This window comes from Rhipicephalus sanguineus, chromosome 1 (genome assembly GCF_013339695.2).
Source record: "Rhipicephalus sanguineus isolate Rsan-2018 chromosome 1, BIME_Rsan_1.4, whole genome shotgun sequence".
Lineage (NCBI taxonomy): Eukaryota > Metazoa > Arthropoda > Arachnida > Ixodida > Ixodidae > Rhipicephalus > Rhipicephalus sanguineus.
Window position 1 is genome coordinate 274,917,011 of NC_051176.1, and position 17,662 is coordinate 274,934,672.

A 17,662-nucleotide genomic window follows, 5' to 3' on the forward strand; every position below is an offset into this window, starting at 1 on the left:
ATGGTAGCTGACTGCTGTCACGTGGCACGAAGCTTGGTGGCGTGTTAATCGGCTCAATTTGACTTGGAAGACATGCTTAAAGCTTGGTGCCCATATGTAGTGCGAAGTGTTTCCTTCGCGCATGAATTTCCTTCATAGATACTTGTCTGTAGGACGCTTTGGTCACACGATATTTCTTTTCGGTCTTTTCGTTGACTTTCGTGCGACAAGTTGGCAATGGAAGAGGAGGACGTCTGGCGAGCAGTGTTGTCATGGGCGAAGCACCATGCCGGAGTCACTCAGCCGACTGCGCACTGGACAGAAGAAGAAAGAGCTAGGATTTGCCAGGTATCGTAGTTCCGGCTTTTTCCATAAACAGTGAAGTCAGCAATATCGCATTCATTTCTACCACGCGAAGTTCAAAAAGCGATACGCTTTGTCGCCGTTGCCATTCTCGCCATGCCCTCGCGCGATCTGAAATGCGGAATATACATGTAAGAAGTGAAAGCCAAATACGCTCTCACTAACTTCGACAAACGTTTTTCCGGGGCATCGCAGTTGATGCTGTTGCCGCTAAGTGCGTCCAGCTCTGTGCTGTCTATCGTCAACGTATGAATCTTGTGGACGCGTAGCTTGAAAGACGTGGTCAGAGAAAGAGCTTCTGTCAAGTAAAAAATTTTGTCGTATGAATCATAGGCGAAACTTTGTAAGCAGAACGGTTTATTCTTTCTCGCATGAGTCTGGGCCTTTCGTGCCCTAGAACAACCGCAAAGGCCAAATGATGTTACAGTTGCCTGTTAGTTTCTGTAATCAAATCTGTGACAGACACTGCATGATATTCCTCCGTGTGACATTCATCTATTCACTTTTGAGACCTGCAAAACGGTGACGGCGATCATGTCAATGACGACGCGGTTTAAAAAGTGATTATACATGCATACACGTACGTATACGCATGTTAGACGTATGTATAACGCTACCGCTGTTACGCTGAGCTCAAAAAAGAAAAAAAAAGAAAAAGTGATAAAAAGGCGAGGAGAAAAAGCCGCGTCGCACTGATGTTCCCTCGCCAGTTCGTAGTGATGTCACAGATATTGAAGGTGGATATTATTGATTGAACATTTTTTATTGATTATCGCTAAAGAGGGAGCATTAAATTTCAAAGGCACGAAACGCTGAACGTGGCAAGCTTCAAGAACTTTTCGTGTGGAAAAAGGCTTAAAATACGAGATAATACTTGAAAATCGTTACCGATTTGCTTACGCAGCGGCACTGAGACTTGCGAACGGAATTCCAAAAAAAAAGAATACTATTGTAAATATTTGCCTTCGTTTTCTTAATCAAAATCAGCCGTTTGCCGATGGATGAAAACAGCATTTCAAGACAAGATACTTTGCCAGTCTTAAGGGAGCATTGCTGCTAAGCGTCCCTTATGCAAAAGTTTGTAAAGCTGGCTTCTTTGTAGTGATGGTCTTTGTGAGGGAAAGCCCACTTCTTGCACTTCTTTCGTTTCACAATACTCTTAAAATTTCGCATACATACATACATACATACATACATACATACATACATACATACATACATACATACATACATACATACATACATACATACATACATACATACATACATACATACATACATAAATACATACATACATACATACATACCTCGAGAATTACAAAACTAAAATAACGTCGAATGTGGTCGGAAACACGTAGCAGGTTATGAAGTCACTACGAGGAAGCACTGCGGCAAGTCACATGACGATTATAGCGGCTGTAGGCTTTAATGTATCCATCCTATCGCACAGCATACGTATATATAGTGGCAAAACTGCGCATGTTTTGACCGTGATGCCTACGAACTATCAGGACGCATTAAAGAAAGAAAGACGCCGGGTTTGCCTACCTCATCGAGGATGTTTTGGCTCACTGAGCTTTTTATGATTCTGAGCAGCAGCGTCATATTCCAAAACCAATATAAGACCGGTATAATACCAGCTACCGTGTGATGCATTGTAAAGCGAGCTTGAGTCATTACAGAAGTATGAAAGTTCCTGCGTCTCGTAAGTGCTAATTACGAAACATTTCTTTGATTAAGTAGACAGAAGCGCTTTACCGTATATTCCTTTCCTCTTTCTCATATAATTGTGCTAAAGCTCATCATAGCACATATTCCAAAGTGCTGGGCCGTTCGTTTACAGCAACTTCTGGGAGTCATCAACCATGTGCGGCTGTTGCTTATTGACAGTCAAGTGTTCGCCGAAGAAGTTGAACCGACCGGTGCTGTTCCAATGGAATTGACACTGGAAAGGTAGGAACTGTAATGTAAATATCAGTTTTTTCTAGAAGTTCGAGTCTAATATTCAAACATACTTTGATTTGAACGATATTGTCATGCACTAGCAACAATTTACGTACAGTTCATCGCCATGTATTTCCATGTATGTATGTGTTATTTCTTTTAAAACTATCTCAAGCAATTGAGTGCACTTAACTTTATTTCACGTTTGTATTCTTTGTATACACTCCTGCATGGACCACATAAGGGTTTACGGTGTCTGTAAATAAAAATAACTCCCCTCTTAGGCAGATTGAAAAGGCTGCTTTGCGCCATAATCCGCTCTGCTGCGTGGCTGAGGAGCTTCCGCCTTCATTGACTGCTGGCGCAGGTACCGGTACGCAGCACTGCCGAGTAAGTTCACGCACTTGGAGGAGAGGCACCTTCAGCCGCGCACCTCGCTGCGGCTCTTCCAGGGCTCGCAGCTGCTTACGGGACCCAAGCTGCGGCTACAACAAGTGCTGAATGCCTGGTATGGCGTACCGAAGCAGCTCTGGCGGCTCCTCTACCGGGCCTCCAACCATGGCTACTCGGCCGAGTCATTTCACCATTTGTGCGACGGACACAGCCCTACCTTTGTCATCGCCCTGGTAAGCACGCTTTCAGCCTTATAATCCTGCGAATTGCCGGGGCAGCCTAATTGCATTGCTTGGCCTGTCGATCAAGACCCCATGGCGCACGTTTCACATTTCTGCAGCAGCATCGATTAGCAAGTTTTCTTTACCTTTCGAGCCGCTAAGAATAACCGAAACGAAGTCTCCAACTGTGCACGGTTCGCAAAGCACTTCGTAACATCTCAACTGCTATAAACAACGTCGTAGCCTCGATTCCTTGTTCACAAGCCGAAATATGTTTGGCTTTCTTCCTCTATATTTCTGCTAGGCTGGTTTCCCGGCCCCCCAAAGGCGCTGCTAAATGTTGTGCGACTGTCGCTTTGCAACGCGCTTGATAAACTGGACGACCTAACTCTTTCGGAAGAAAGAATCCTGCGCCACCGACAGAACTTAACGTTACAGAAGAAGGCTGTGCAGGCGCTACTGCGCTTTCTGCGTTCAACCGGTCTATCAGAACGGCTCTGATAGGAACGTCCTGCATGTGTGTGCATTTTTCGTTTTTTTGTTTTTTTTGTTTTATTTTCTCTCTCTCTCTCTCTCTCTCTCTGTCCTCTTTCCGACCCCTATCCCCCCTACCCCTGTGCAGGGTAGCAAACCGGTTATTACTACCAGGTTAACCTCCCTGCCTTTTCCTTTTCATCTATTTCTCTCTGTGTGAGATCGAAGAGCTAATGCCGTTATACTTGCTACATTTTGTTTTGAAGATTTAATTGCGCAAGTTATCGTATATTCGACATAACTCTGCGTTTGAATGACTAATACTGTCCTTGCGCGCAAGTTATGTGAGCACTGCCTTATGGTAGAAGTATCCATACGTATGGGCATTTAGGCAAGCATTCACTTTAGCGCCGTATACAGTCACGCGGTATAATGTTTTGCTGCACAGTATTGCGCTGTTAATTACAGTAGAACCCCGGTGATACGATCACCGCTCGTACGAATTTCGGGGTGATACGAACTTTTCTGTGGTCCCGGTCAAAGCCCTTTAGCTTGCAATGTAATGGAGTACGGTTGTTACGAACCGATTTTCACCCCGCGACGTTTGATACGAACGCACGCTACCGCGCAGGTACGAACAGGTGCTGACCGCAGCGTCGCCGAAGACGCGCCAATCGCGCGGCCGCAGGAACCCAAGCGCGGGCAGCGCGCCGCGCCGTCAGTTTGGCCATCAGCGGCGCGTCGTAGCCTCTGAGATTGTGCGCAACCATCTTGAAAGACTTAATGCGCGTTTGTGTGCCTTCGTGTACAGATGACAGATGACGTTGGCGTCGCGTTTTTCTTTTTTTTTTACGCGCTGACGAGTGCTGCTGTGCTCGAGGCAGAGTCGTTGTACAGTGTTTGAACATGCCTGCCCCGCCGATGCAAGCCATGTCCTCGCAATCAGACATGCCTTTAAAGGTGGACGAGGACCGAAAGAGGACGGTCTTGGCGAAGGAGCTAGGCCTCGCAACGTCAACATGCACGGTTGTTGAAGGCGCGCATACCTGCCAACTCTGCAATTTTGCACCGGAGACTCCCGATTTTTGAGCAGACCTCCCGATTGTGCGGGCATGGCCCTAAATATCCCGAAAAACATTCCCAACACCAACGCAATAACAAAAGAATCAAAACAAAGGACAGCGGTTGAAAATTTTCTGGCCTTCATATATCGCGTGCAAAGCGCTCCTTAAGTCACTTTCGTCGCAGTACTTTGGTGTCATGCGAAAAAGCAAACTAAGATTAGGAAGGGGCTACTAGCTGTCACGGGTCACATCACACCTGGTTCATCACGCGCGCAAGCAACGTATGTTTACAAGTACGAGTATGATCATTCACATCTTAAAACTTTACTGGAATTTCTTCAGAGCGCTTCATGACGCTGTTACCGCCCTGAGAAACAATAAATGAAAACGGATGCCAGCTTTCTTTTGTCGCAGAGTAATTTTGCATGTTTTCTGGTGATACAAATTTCGGATGATACGAATATTTTTGGCGACCCCGCGAGATTCGTATCACCGAGGTTTCACTGTATTACACTGTTAGCATTTGCGTAAAGTTATTCGTATAACACCTATCTGCTTTTACTCTGTCATGCTTGTCAGCACAACAGAGTGCGCTGTTATTTGAGCGTGCGGCGGTGCCACGCAGGGTTCTCAGGGACAGCTGTGCGGTGGCTTCAGCGACGTGCCTTGGGGCAAGACGGGAGGCCGCGGTCGCTACATTCCCTCAGAGAAAGCATTCCTTTTCACGCTCATCAACAACGCGGACCTGCCGCCCACTAAGTTCGACATCGTCAAGAAGATGTTCGCTATCTCCCACCATCCCGAGTAAGTATAACCGCGCACGCCTTGATGGAGAGAGAGAGAGCTTTCGTTTTGAAGGGTTGACATAGTTTCTAATTGAAATATAAGAAGAAAAAATAGCTGTAAAAGCTGGAGAGATAAGAAAAGTGATGGTAATGGAGACAACGATATAACCATGTCGAAGCCACGCGTCGTGCGAAGCAATGTTATGCGAAGCAGGTGGTTAACTATCCAACATTGTTTGGCGTTCTACTAAGCGTTACTAGACGGACCATTGTGTGCATGACACGAGCAAGTGTGCGTGTGAAGACAGCATCAAACCGTGAATGACGATGGCGTGATCACTGATTTATCCTACTCCGCAGAACAATATGGCGGCAGGCGAAAATGTGTCACACGTTTAATTCCGCCAGCAAATTCTTAAAAGTTCACGTTATCACCTGTTCCGTTACGACTTGGGACCGTTCCCAAAGGCGCTCTGTGAGCGAAACTGGTGCGTTCTTGCCTTCATAAGCAACATGTTGCTATGCATTGTGGCGCATGCGAGGGACCGTGGATAGGGCTGGTAATCATTTTGAAATTTCATTCCTGCGTCCGCGGTGCGTGGACAACACAAGCGCGGGCATTCCTGTTGTCCTCCCGTTCTCGAGGCGGAAGTCATATATACATAAGTTTTATGCGAACGTGACCTTCAGCGAAAAGCCGATGTGCGACGAAAAGCCGTCAAAAAGTCGCATGGCCACCCGTGCGCCGCGTGGCTCGAGGCGCGCGAGCTGCGCGTTGACATCGTCTCTGCGGCGTTCATGTCACTAAAAAAAAAAAAAAAGGATATTTAGGAGCCATTTTTCTCTTTAAAGGTGGGTGACCAGCAAAGTTGTTTAGCACACGACACAGAGGTGACACAAAATTTCGAACCATAGCCGATCAGACGCCTTGCAACGAAATCCGAAATGTCTGTCCAGGCAGTCCCTTCCATTTTAGGAGCATGCGTCTTTTTGCCTTGTCTTTTTTTGTGGCACATGCGTTCGTGTTTGGCGCCTGAGTGTTCCCGTCTGTATTTTTAGTGGACCAGTGGGTGGGGTGTGCCCGTTGTCTGCGGCACATCTTCTCGCTAATAAGCGGAATGTCCTATGGCCATATGCAGCTTCGCTGTAAAATATAAAACAGCGGCGTTCGCGTGACATAAACTGCGCCGTAAAGTATTCACACCGGATGGCTTTCGCCGCCCAGTCGTCTTCAGCGAATGCGTAAGAGACCCTGAGAGTTTTTATTGTTTCCGCGTTGGTGCACAACGCATTCGCTTACCACGAATCCTCCTGCAAACTTGCCCGGCTTTCGCTCGCTCTCTCATCTGTTTGTCGCAGGTACGGGCCAATTTTCGGGGCTGGCGCGGACCTGAGCATCTCCAATCATTGCAACGCCAACATGGAGAGTTACTCGAACCTACCGCACTCTTACGACGGCGAAGGCGCATCGTGCACCCTGCTCATGGGCGACTACAACTTTACCGTGCTGGACTACGAGGTCTTCACGACGGTTGGAAAGTGATACAAGCTGCGATCGATAGTTCCTTAAACCTTTCACTTTTTTCTTTCCTTGTACATTCTGCTAAACCGAACCTGTTTTATACTCATTTTACACTCGTTGCGATGGCCACTTACCTTTTTTTTTTTTTTTTCGTGTGCGATGTGCCCAATTCTTGAGGCTCATTTACAAGCCTTACCGAGACTGGACGAATAAACATGCACGGTTTTGACGTCTTGCTGTTCAAAACGTTTTCCTTATTGTAGAGCGCTTCATTTCTCATCAATTATTGTTTAAGGGCACCAAAGGTCTGCGCTAACTGCCAGATTGACGGTAAGTTGAAAGGTAAGACGGACCATCATACTTTCAGTGATAAGCATTAGTCCATAACATGTTAAGCCAGAAAAAGAATTTTCACAAAGGAATTTTTAAAACTTGTTTCAAGACATTTGTTGACAGACTGAAGTGATTTTGTCGTGTCTTACAAACTCGCCCAAGCTTTTGTGCTTTTAAGGATCTCTCACTCATCGACTTGCACCCTTATCCCATTAGGTAGTGTGATGGGGCATATCTTACCAAACAGATTTATCCCACACTTCAACAAGATACAGTACTTGTGATTCAACACACACTAATACAGGCGTCAGCTCTAAGTGTAAAAACTCCACAGTGACAAGAAACCTCACGAATAAGTCCTGTCCTTCATGTCCCATAATAACAATAATAATATCTGGGACTTTACGTACCAAAATTACAATATGATTATGAGGCACGCCGTAGTGGAGGGCTCCGGAAATTTAGACCATCTGGTGTTTTTTAACGTGCACTGACATCGCACATTACACGGGCCTCTAGCATTTCGCCTCTATTGAAATGCGACCGCCGCGGCCGGGATCGAACCCGCGACCGTCGGGTCAGCCGCCGAGCAACGTAACCATGCACCATCGAGGCGGACTGTCCATGTCCCCCAGTCTGTAAACATTCACCACAGGTGTCTCAATTGCCGAGTTACAACTGAACCCCAAAGTTGCAACACAGCTGTCAGTTCTTCAGAGACCATCTAAAATAGTTTCTATCATGAAAGTTCAGATGGCATGGCTTAGTTTGGAATTCCAAGTCGGATAAGATCGGCTTACCGCAACTGCATCTCTACAGATTATATGCCTTCTGAGTCTCCCGACTGCTCGTTGGTGATTGGACCGACCAAACATCGACTGACAGTACCAGGCACGAAAGCAGGATTCTCGTATCCATGTAGCAGCTATAGCCCTAATCATGCGTTACAACAAACGCAAGGACCATCTCTAGCTTTACGCTGAATGCTCGACAGCTGTTGGTGGGTCTGTAGGAGCTGTGAGCTTCCCCGCAAGAGCTGTAGCTATTCACTTTAAAACACCTCACCGAGCAACGTCGACAGGCGCGGAGCTTGCCGCACGTCGCAGTGAACTTCGTATGATTCCACTAGAACAGTAAGTAAAATTGAGCATATAACTGTAGATCTTAAGGCACCCCTTGTCTGCTCTGCTTCGAGGACCAAAAGGCTAACTGTCTGAAAATAAGGCAATCATACCGTCAAATAACCTAAAAGGGACATGGCATCACATTTTAGTAGCTTTCAGTGCGCAATAGCATCATAAGCAACGAACATGCCGATAATGCTTCTTAAAATGTTCCCGACGATGGCATTCACCAACCCATCCCGCGGTCAAGTACTGATGCAGCGACAGAGATACACACGCTCGCGCGTGATGTTACATGACCCAGCTGGAACACGCCATGGTTTCGGCATATCTGTTTTCACCACCTGGATCCGTTGCTCCTACTAGCCGTCCGGGGAGGGGGCGGTGGTGTACAAGCCGAAGTAGCTGTTTATCGAGGGAGGCACTCAAGATAAATCATTCTCGCGATCAGAATGTGCAGTCTATTTATGAAAGTTCATTGTGTAGCAGTATACTACAGGTCTAGAATAAATCGTTCATATGCACAACAGCACACAGCGTCCCTGAGCACTACAGACGTCGTACGTGGCTTCCGTTTGTTGTTCTCTGGTATAAATTGGCGTTCGCGCGCACATGAGGGGGGCGCACCACGTTTCACACAATGTTTCATGTGTGTTTGTACGTGTTGCCGTGGCTCGCCGTCGCAAGTGGCACAGAATGTGCTGCTGCCAATGTGCAGCTTTATTGAGCCGTAGACGAGTGATCGAAGTCGCTAAATACGAGTAATATTGAAGTTGCATTTATTGCATCTGTTACGTCGCATGCAATCGTGCACATTGTTTTGTTCGCTCCAAAGACAGTTTTACATTTACGAACGAGTATATAGGATCTACTTGTCGAGCTATGACAACTCAGAGATAATCTACACACGCGTTATATAATAGCTAGCATAACCTATTATTATTATTATTATTATTATTATTATTATTATTATTATTATTATTATTATTATTATTATTATTATTATTATTATTATTATTATTATTATTATTAGTGAAATTACTGGTTGTTTGAGGACCTTGTATATATGGTGACGCCGTTGATTGCTTCTAGACTATCTTCGTTTGATCGTTTTTTTTTACTGTTTTTTTTTTTAAGAGTGGTTTCTGGTGCGCATACAGTATTCCTTTTCTGTAAATTACAGTTTCTTGAATCAGCCACCTTGAAATTATTCATCTGGTTGGCCACTCTGACCTTTCCTAAACTGCTGCCTCTCTCTCTTCCTGGTTACCTTCGAATGTAGAGATTTTCGAATAGCGAAACCAAACTTCCTCCAAAAACTGAATGAAATTCCGAATATTTCGTCGTTTCTAAACACAGTGTGGTTAGATACTGCCTGGTATATTCTTTTTTTTTTTTTCAAGGCTTATACCCATATCCATGTTCACAACATCGGCGTGCGCTCAAGTGAGGTCATTGTGAACGACACACTATGTATTCTGTTATCTTGGACACAGTAACTAATGGCTATGGCACAAGGGAATAATACCCCCGAATGCATGCATGGTGCTGAGTCGTTGAATATTAGTGCAATAGTGCAACAATACATGCCGTTTTAAAAAAGGTACCAACATGTCACATTAGAAGATAAATTTCTTTTCCTGAATCGAGGCAGCCACTTGCAGGTTGCCTAAAAGCATTCCACTCGAATGCCTGCAAATTGCGCAGCAGAAATCATCTGCCCTATGCGTTCGTTCAGGAACTGGTGCATCAGCACAACAACACGACTATCCTGCAACAGGATTGTCTGGAACAGTCGCGCGACTAGCATCGTTTGCTCTTCCTGAGACTCCGACAAGTGCTGTAAACCGTTATATTCAAATGATAGTCAATTTTGACTAATGAACTCCACAATCGAATACAAATTGAATATTCACAACTAATCGATTCGTATTCAAAATTTCAACTATTCGCGCACCCCTGTTACAATTTATTACATTGTACTTATTTTACTTACTGTCGACTATTGCAGCAAACGCTAAACGTTTTCATCGCAAATAACTGTCACTCCTCAAGTGACGTGATCGACAAGCCGTTACTGCCGACGGTACGCCTGACCTATCTCCTGGAATACGTGAGCTAGATGCGGCTTCAGTGCGGCATTTCGTGCTGCGATCGAAATGATAGCTTAGGAAATTAGCTGCAGTCTTCCACGGGCGATGAGGGGGAAAAATGCAACTATCGTAGCAGAAGACATGCGCTCCCTTTCTTGAGTGTACTTGCTATTAAGTAACCAACATAGTTGCTGGATCACGCCTGACTTCGTAATAGTGCGGGCTCTGATATGGAGGGCTACGTCGACTTCGTGTGCAGGACATATGTTCTTTTTTTCAACTTCAGCGCCGTAATGAGACGCCGTTAACTGCATCAAGCGAGCCATTTCTCCTGAGTCAGGTATCGCGCAATATTCGTTTGCCGTGCCAATCTTCGACAGCCCCGGTTTTCGGCGGCATCGTCGGCATAATTTGAAGAATTGAATCGTGTAGAATTGTCGTATGCATTTCTGAAAGCATGTTTGCTTCCTCCCGCTGACAATATGTGAGTTTATATGGCTGATGAGCGCAGCATATCGGTCACTTAATTGGTTAAAGCTCGAGTAATTTCAATAACAAGTGTATAAAAGCGAACACCCATCGGTGACATTGTGAAGCGTGCAGGAAAACGAAGAACCGCATATCGCCGGTTCAGTCAAGCCGCCTGGGTCTTCAGTTCCGCAACTTCCACACAGGCGTCTCTGGAATGAATGAACATGCTGATTTCTTTTTTTGTTCTTTCGTTACCCCTATTCACCTCTATGCGGTCGTTGTTTTCGATCAATTTCTTTCACTTGGCTCGTCCAGTCACCCATGTCTTCAGCTTGTTCGTGTTCGTGTCTGCACTGCCACCTTTTTTTTTTTTTTTTTTTTTTACAGGCTAGCTTCATTTTACCCGCTATCACTGGTATCAGTTCCCCCTGCCTTTCCTGCAGATGTGCAGCCACGACGGTATCAAAGCATACATCCCTGCCCCAGAGTGATATTCTGTGCATTCAATGACCATAATATCACTGTCAAATCCCGCTATAACGCCAAATTACCATCTTGTCAGCTCTGATTGGCCCATAGGGCAGCTACGGCCTTTGTGATTGGCTCACAACGCCAACGTGTCGGAACTATACATGACGGAGTTTTCGTGTAAAGTATAACGCCAATCTCTCCAATCGCACCTCTAGCGCCAATCTCTCCGAGTTCGACCGTTTCCTGGACGTCGGATGAATATCCCGCAGTAAACTGTCGTAAGAAAACAGTGCATACTTTAAGCGTCATGCACTGTGACGAGCTCAACTGCAGGTGAGAGTGCTATGCTTCTAAAATTGCAAAAGGCAAGCGTCAAAACGTACCTCGCTTTCAACCTGTGAAGTTACATATGCGCCGACTTGATAAGGAGGTGATCAGCGAAGTTGCGACAATGTGATGCAACCCTTCAAATATTTTAGACGTAGTCCGCATTACTTGACCTGTCATAAGCATGTGGTGATGCTAAAGGAAAAATGTTGACAGCTTTATTCATGAATGCTCTCGCATATACTTCGCAGGAATACACAGATGGGCGCATCGTGCTTCTGTTGTATCATGCACCGTTCGTGACCGTGTTACCCGCGCCATACAGATAACCGTTTCTTTGTGATACGCCACCTTTCTATAATTGCACACCCTGGTATGCACCCACCGTGGTATACAGCTATCGTGTGGCGCTGCTAAACTCGAGGAAGCCGGTTTGATTCCTGGCCACGGCGGCCGCATCTTTCGAGGGAGGCGAAGTGCAAAAACACCCCTCTAGTTATGTTTAAATGCACGCAATAGAGTCCCAGGTTGTCGCAATTAATCCGGAGTCCCTCACTATACGGCGTGCCTCATGATCACATCATACCTTTGACACCCAAAGAATTTAATTAAATGCATATGCAAGCCGTGCAGCTTAGATATGCCTGGCATACCCAAATATATCATGCAATCGGTATACCTCGACCAATCCAACTCTTGCGGTGACACGAGCCTCTCCGATCGTCTGATCGCTATTCTGTTTTCACACTCTGCGATCAGAGTTGTACGCAACGCGTTACAAGTAATCGAATACTTGTAATCAATTACATTTTGTTGTAATTTCGGAATATAATCGATTACTTTTTCGAAACTGTAACGTTCGGGTTATTCAATTGTATTTTCTTCTCACTGATTACCGGTAATCAGTTACTTTTTTTTTTTCATAATCAAGTTGTAACCAAGTTGTAACCCGAGCGCCAGCAACAGCGCGAAGCGTGACGCTTCATAGGGTACATGGAAACTATAGCATCTAATCGATGCGCAACTACGAGCTGATGCGCAAGGTGTTCCTGCGTTATAATACCGCCCTTCCCTTCAGCTCGTGTATTGAGAGAGTGCTCAGTGTAGCACACTGCAAACCGTATCACACCCTTATAGGTGTATTTGCGATAAAACACCTATCGTTCACCCTTTTTTTCTGTCAATATTATCCGAAAGGGTGTAATGTCTTCTTTGCACACCCTTCGCACACCCTTTTTTCATTTCTGGGTGTACAATGGGTGTATGTTCTGTTAAACACCCATGGGTGTTCTTTGGATTTTACACCTATGGGTCAATTCACGCAATGAATTGACCCATAGGTGTAAACAGGTATCGTTGTACTGCTGAATGCAATTAACTGAGACATTGAACACCACGGGCAACGCCTCCTGAAACCACGGGTCACCACCCTGTTCGACAGAGCGTCTTGGCACAGGATAGTGTTTCACGAGGCACCTGAGTGTGAAGCTATCTGCTCGTGAATCAGTAATGGTTCACCTTGGTCTGCTAAGCTTGCCACTCAATTTTCATTCTTTTAGTTGTGCATCACAAGTCTGCTGTAATTGCAAAGACGCATGTATTTTGCCTACTTTATTAGACAAGTGGTAGTGAAAATAAAATATAGCATTGTCGTGCCTGAGGTTCTGAATGCAGTGAGTCAACTGATGTTACTTATTTTGAGCTCACATATATTTAAGCCTTTACATCCAGATTTATTTTTGAGAAATCGTTTCCAAAATAATTTCATTTATTGCTTGATTGGATTGACACGTTGAATGAATGCCCGAAATACATTCGGAATAATACATGTATTTGTTTAGCATTCATAAGCATTTGTTCTGTTTAGAGACAGTTGGCTTCACTGCTCTGTGATCATCGCAAACACCTCTCCTAAAGCTTAATCTATAGCATACATATACAGGGAAATCTCGTTGACACGATTCTGCATAATACGTTTTTTAGCCTAATATGTTTTCGTTTTTATTTCCTGCCAACATGCCTTGAAAATAATGCATTTTCATGAGTTTAATACCATCACATTTTTGCCAAAACGACCGCGAAAGTGGATCTTGACCGATATATCGAGAAATCCTGCGTTTATTCTTCGCTATGACAGCTCGCACCGCGTTCCAACAAGCCACGATCTGCGCGTAGCAGAGCCGCTGAGACCACAGCAGCATCAGTTTAGCGGCGAAAAGATCGCTGCTAGGCGATCTTTTCTTTGAGATTATATACGTATATACATATATATTGCCGCTTTGTGAGGGCCTCCCCTCCAGTGAAGGGAGACTTTAAGCCCTGCTTGTAGTCAAGCAGCCCTTACTGTGTCGTCGCAATGCTTACTGCGATTCGAATACACTGTGTAAAGCATAACAAAACATAACACTGCCGCAGAAAGAAAGCTGCGCCCACGTGACCCAACAACGGCCGGGCGCCACCTCCTCGGCCGGCGCAGCGCGCAGCCGCCGCGCGTGCGCAGCGCGCGGAACAGCTCTATCCCCACGTGACTTAAGCAACGCGCTCAGACACGCCGCCGGACTCCATCGTTTTCTGCGTGTGTTGTGCATCGCCTCCCGATCGGTCGAGTTTTGCAATCGGTGTGTTTCGGTTGTTTGAAGTGTGCGTGCTCTGTGTATAGACGTCAGACTCTGGAGTGATGATGATGATGATGATGATGATTTGTGGCTTTGCCCTTTGTAGCGGGTGGACACATATGGTGTGTTCTAGCCTGGGTATGAAGAAAAAAAAGGAAAGAAAAAGAACGACAAAAAGAAAGAAAAAAAGAACGAAAGCACGAAAGAGTTCACTTCTGGCACCACTTCCACCACTGTTGGAGCCTTGTCTTTGTGGTGGCAACGGCTTTTGCATTCCTGTCCGTCAGGGCCAGTGCCTGAGGGAGAGTAGTGGCCTCCGGCGGGCGGGGTGAGAGTTTTTGGCATTGCAGTACCAAGTGCTCCACTGTCTCTTGTTCTGCTCCACACGCTCTACATAAAGTTGAATCGATGTTCGGGTCAAAGCGGCTGCGATATGCCAGCGTGCGAAGCGCTCCCGCGCGCGCCTCGAACAGTAGCCCACTTCCACCACTGTTATCGTACAAAGATTCCGGGGCAATGGCCTCTTTGTATGTTCGGTACAGCTGGAGTGTACTCTTTTGCTGCAGCGACATTTGCCATTGTGCGCTCTCCTCTTCGCGTATCCGTTTCCGAACTGCCGCGGTAAACTTGCGCTCCGTGTTCTCGAGTGTTGAGCAGTCCAACATTCCGTACTTGCGTCGGAGAAAGTAGACTCTATTTAACCACTGCGTTCTGAGCCCCACGAAGTGCAGGTAGCGGAACATGCGACGGGCCCACCGGTGATCATTCATGAAGCGTAGGCGTCCTTCATAAGCGATCTTGCTTGTGGCTTCCCTTGCCTCGAACGTTGACCAGCCTACGTCCCCCTGAATGGCCTCCACTGCGACCCTTCCATGGCAGCCTAGTGCCAAACGGCCCACCTCCCTTTGGCCTCGCTCCAGCCACTCACGGGTCCTGCTTGTCAGGCATATAATGGCATTCGCAAAGGTCAGGCATGGGACATGGACCGACTTCCACAGCTCTCGCACCAATACATATCGGTTGCAACCCCAGAGGCTTCTCCGGCGCAGAATGCAGCTCGCGCGCTGGGAGGTCTGTCGCAACCGATCCTCGTGCCTCAAGAACTGGCCTTCCCCCATGCCGATGGTCACACCCAGATACCGGTATTCTGTTGAGAATGGCAGTTTGTCTCCATTCGGAAGTTCCAACGGGAGGTTTGTATCCACTTCTCCGGCAAATTGGACAACAGCCGACTTCTGAGTGTTGAACCGAAGGCCTAAGCCTGCCAAATGGTGAGCTGATATTGTCACCAACTGCTGGAGCTGATGTCGGTCTTCCGCAAGGAGAACAATATCATCTGCAAACACCAGCCCCGGTAGTGTCCATACTTCGGGCTGTCCTTCTGACAGGAATTTCATCTTGAACCCAATGTTTGATTGGATGAGGGCACTTTCTAAGCCTGATGCATACAGCATGTATAGCAGGGGCGAGAGTGGGCACCCCTTCCTGAGTCCTCTGCTGACCTTTACTGGCTCAGAGGACGTATCTGCCAAGCGTGCTACCACCGAGCTATCGGCATAGAGACGACGTAGGAGGTCTGTCCATTCTTGTGGCATGCCCAGCTCGGTCATGCGCCGCAGCATTAGGTCATGTGGAACGCTGTCGTATGCCTTCGCAACATCTAAGAAGCATGTGAGCAGACCGCGGGATTGTTTACGTGCCACCTCAATGCATTGGGTAACCACGAAAAGATTGTCCTCCAGGCGTCGGTTTGGGCGGAAGCCATTTTGGAGTTCCGTGAGGTGCCCGCTGCTTTCGGCCCAGCCACTCATCCACGTTTTAACCACTTGTGCAAATAACCTGTATAGCACACTGGTCACAGTTATGGGCCTGTAGCTGCTGAGGTAACCGCTGTCAGCGCCTTTCTTGGGAACTAGGCATATACGGCTTCGTAGCCAGTCTGCGGGGATGGGGTTTCCCTCTATAATACCCGTGAAGATAGCAGCGAGATGTTCTCTCGCTATCTTTCCCAGGCGCTTCACCAGACCCGCGGGTATACCATCCAGTCCCTGTGCTGTCTGTGATGCTATTCGCGCTAGGGCACGTTCTAGCGCTACTCGTGAGACCTTCCATTCACAGTCCTTCGCTTGTGAATGTCCTGGGGCTGGTGTTATATGTGTCACGTTCTCCGCGGCTGCTACAGGAGCCGGGGTCCCAAAAACGAGATGTGTGGCGCCACCTGTCGGAGAAGTATTGAGTAGTGCATAGACCGACCCTCTCGCACAGTTTGCTATGGGACCAGGTGCAACTAGCGAGTGCGAAACAACGATTGAGCTTAATATCGCGTGTGTTTGCGCATTTAGCAGTCAGAACGAGAGCTGTGAATTGCTCTCCGCTAGTCGGACGCGCCACCGAACCGTCATGAAGTCTTGCTGGATCACTCGCCTGAACGACGGCGGAAACAGCAGCAGACGAGAGCCCTCCGCACGCTACGAAGAAACTCCGCAAAAGACGCACTGTTGCGTTGTGAATTGCCACGGACGTAAAAGACTGAATAACAACGTTCAGTTTTACCGATTTCCATAGTTGTCGTACAAAGAAGAAAGGCGAGAGCGCTGGATACGGGCCGTTGCGAGCGGGTTGGGTAAGCGAAGTGCCCGCGTTTTCCACAGCCGGTGGCATGAATGTGTGGCTCTGCTGTTGTTTTGCGTAGCCCCGATGCAAAACCGTGGTAACCTTGACTATGAAGGTCAGCAGAGGTGCTTGTCGTGTAACACGAAGTGAGCAGCTAGAGGCAGACTGGAGACGCGTGATACGCACACCGCGACGGGTTGGTCGTCACAACACAGCATTGCGGACGTATGTACGTTTTGAAGGCTCAGAGTTCTGGTTCTAACTAGCTAACACCACGTGCGTCACACAAGTAAATCGCAGAATGTTGGTCGTGACCCCCTTCAGGTTTGTTTCGCCCGTGTCCTCCGCGGTTGCCGTAGCTATCTCGGAGGCCACGGTTTTGCCTTTGGTTGTACCCCGCGAAAGTGGACACGCACGTATCCCCATTTGCAGTACATACAAACGGAAGACGACCATCAAGATACTATTTGAGAATGCGTAATAAAACACTCCAATGCACAGGAAGCGAGAGATGAATTAAGGGAGAATGCAACCGAAAAGGCGAAAATCGCCGGAGCCATTCGCCCCTGATGAACCGAGTTTTGTACCACTGATCGTAAGATGCATAGCTAAGTAAATTGATCGTGTATGTAGGTACTTTATCGCTGTGGCATACGTATACACCCGATTTTAATGCATTTAGGCTCTAGAGAACGTATGTCGGAGGGCTTGCCTCGAACTCGGTGTCGTGTGATGCTCGCTTGTACTTGCGAGTTGCAGCGCGCGGGAATAACTAAAACTTATTTTGCATTGTACTCGCTGTTCGCTTTGATCAGCTTCCTTTGTTTTTGAAGCGTGGATTGGCGGAAGAAGCTTTCCAGGTCCTTGATT

General features: G+C 46.9%; 2 protein-coding genes across 2 annotated transcripts in view; one reads left to right on the forward strand and one right to left on the reverse strand.

Annotated features, from left to right (window-relative positions):
- Positions 1 to 6,974, forward strand: part of LOC119379001 (uncharacterized) — a 138,338-nt gene extending 131,364 nt beyond the window's left edge. Inside the window, exons 6-10 of the mRNA XM_037648125.2 lie at positions 211 to 327; positions 2,186 to 2,295; positions 2,654 to 2,912; positions 5,064 to 5,242; positions 6,583 to 6,974. Coding sequence (XP_037504053.1) covers positions 211 to 327; positions 2,186 to 2,295; positions 2,654 to 2,912; positions 5,064 to 5,242; positions 6,583 to 6,766 — 849 coding nt within the window. The 3' untranslated portion in view covers positions 6,767 to 6,974. The remainder of the gene's footprint in view (positions 1 to 210; positions 328 to 2,185; positions 2,296 to 2,653; positions 2,913 to 5,063; positions 5,243 to 6,582) is intronic.
- A 682-nt stretch (positions 6,975 to 7,656) lies between these two features.
- LOC119382882 (uncharacterized) lies at positions 7,657 to 15,990 on the reverse strand. Its single transcript, XM_037650780.1, has 2 exons — positions 14,681 to 15,990; positions 7,657 to 7,714 (listed from the first exon to the last, which is right to left on the reverse strand). The coding sequence occupies exons 1-2, from the start codon at positions 15,988 to 15,990 to the stop codon at positions 7,657 to 7,659; spliced, it is 1,368 nt and encodes a 455-aa protein (XP_037506708.1).
- Positions 15,991 to 17,662: the final 1,672 nt, after the last annotated feature.

What these genes read in the sequence shown, in the direction of transcription:
- LOC119382882 (XM_037650780.1), bottom strand. Translation starts at nt 15,990, where the DNA reads ATGAGTGGCTGGGCCGAAAGCAGCGGGCACCTCACGGAACTCCAAAAT. An exon ending in GCCATTGCCCCGGAATCTTT is followed by an intron (nt 7,715 to 14,680) that starts GTACGATAACAG and finishes GAATGTTTACAG; the next exon opens with ACTGGGGGACATGGACAGTC.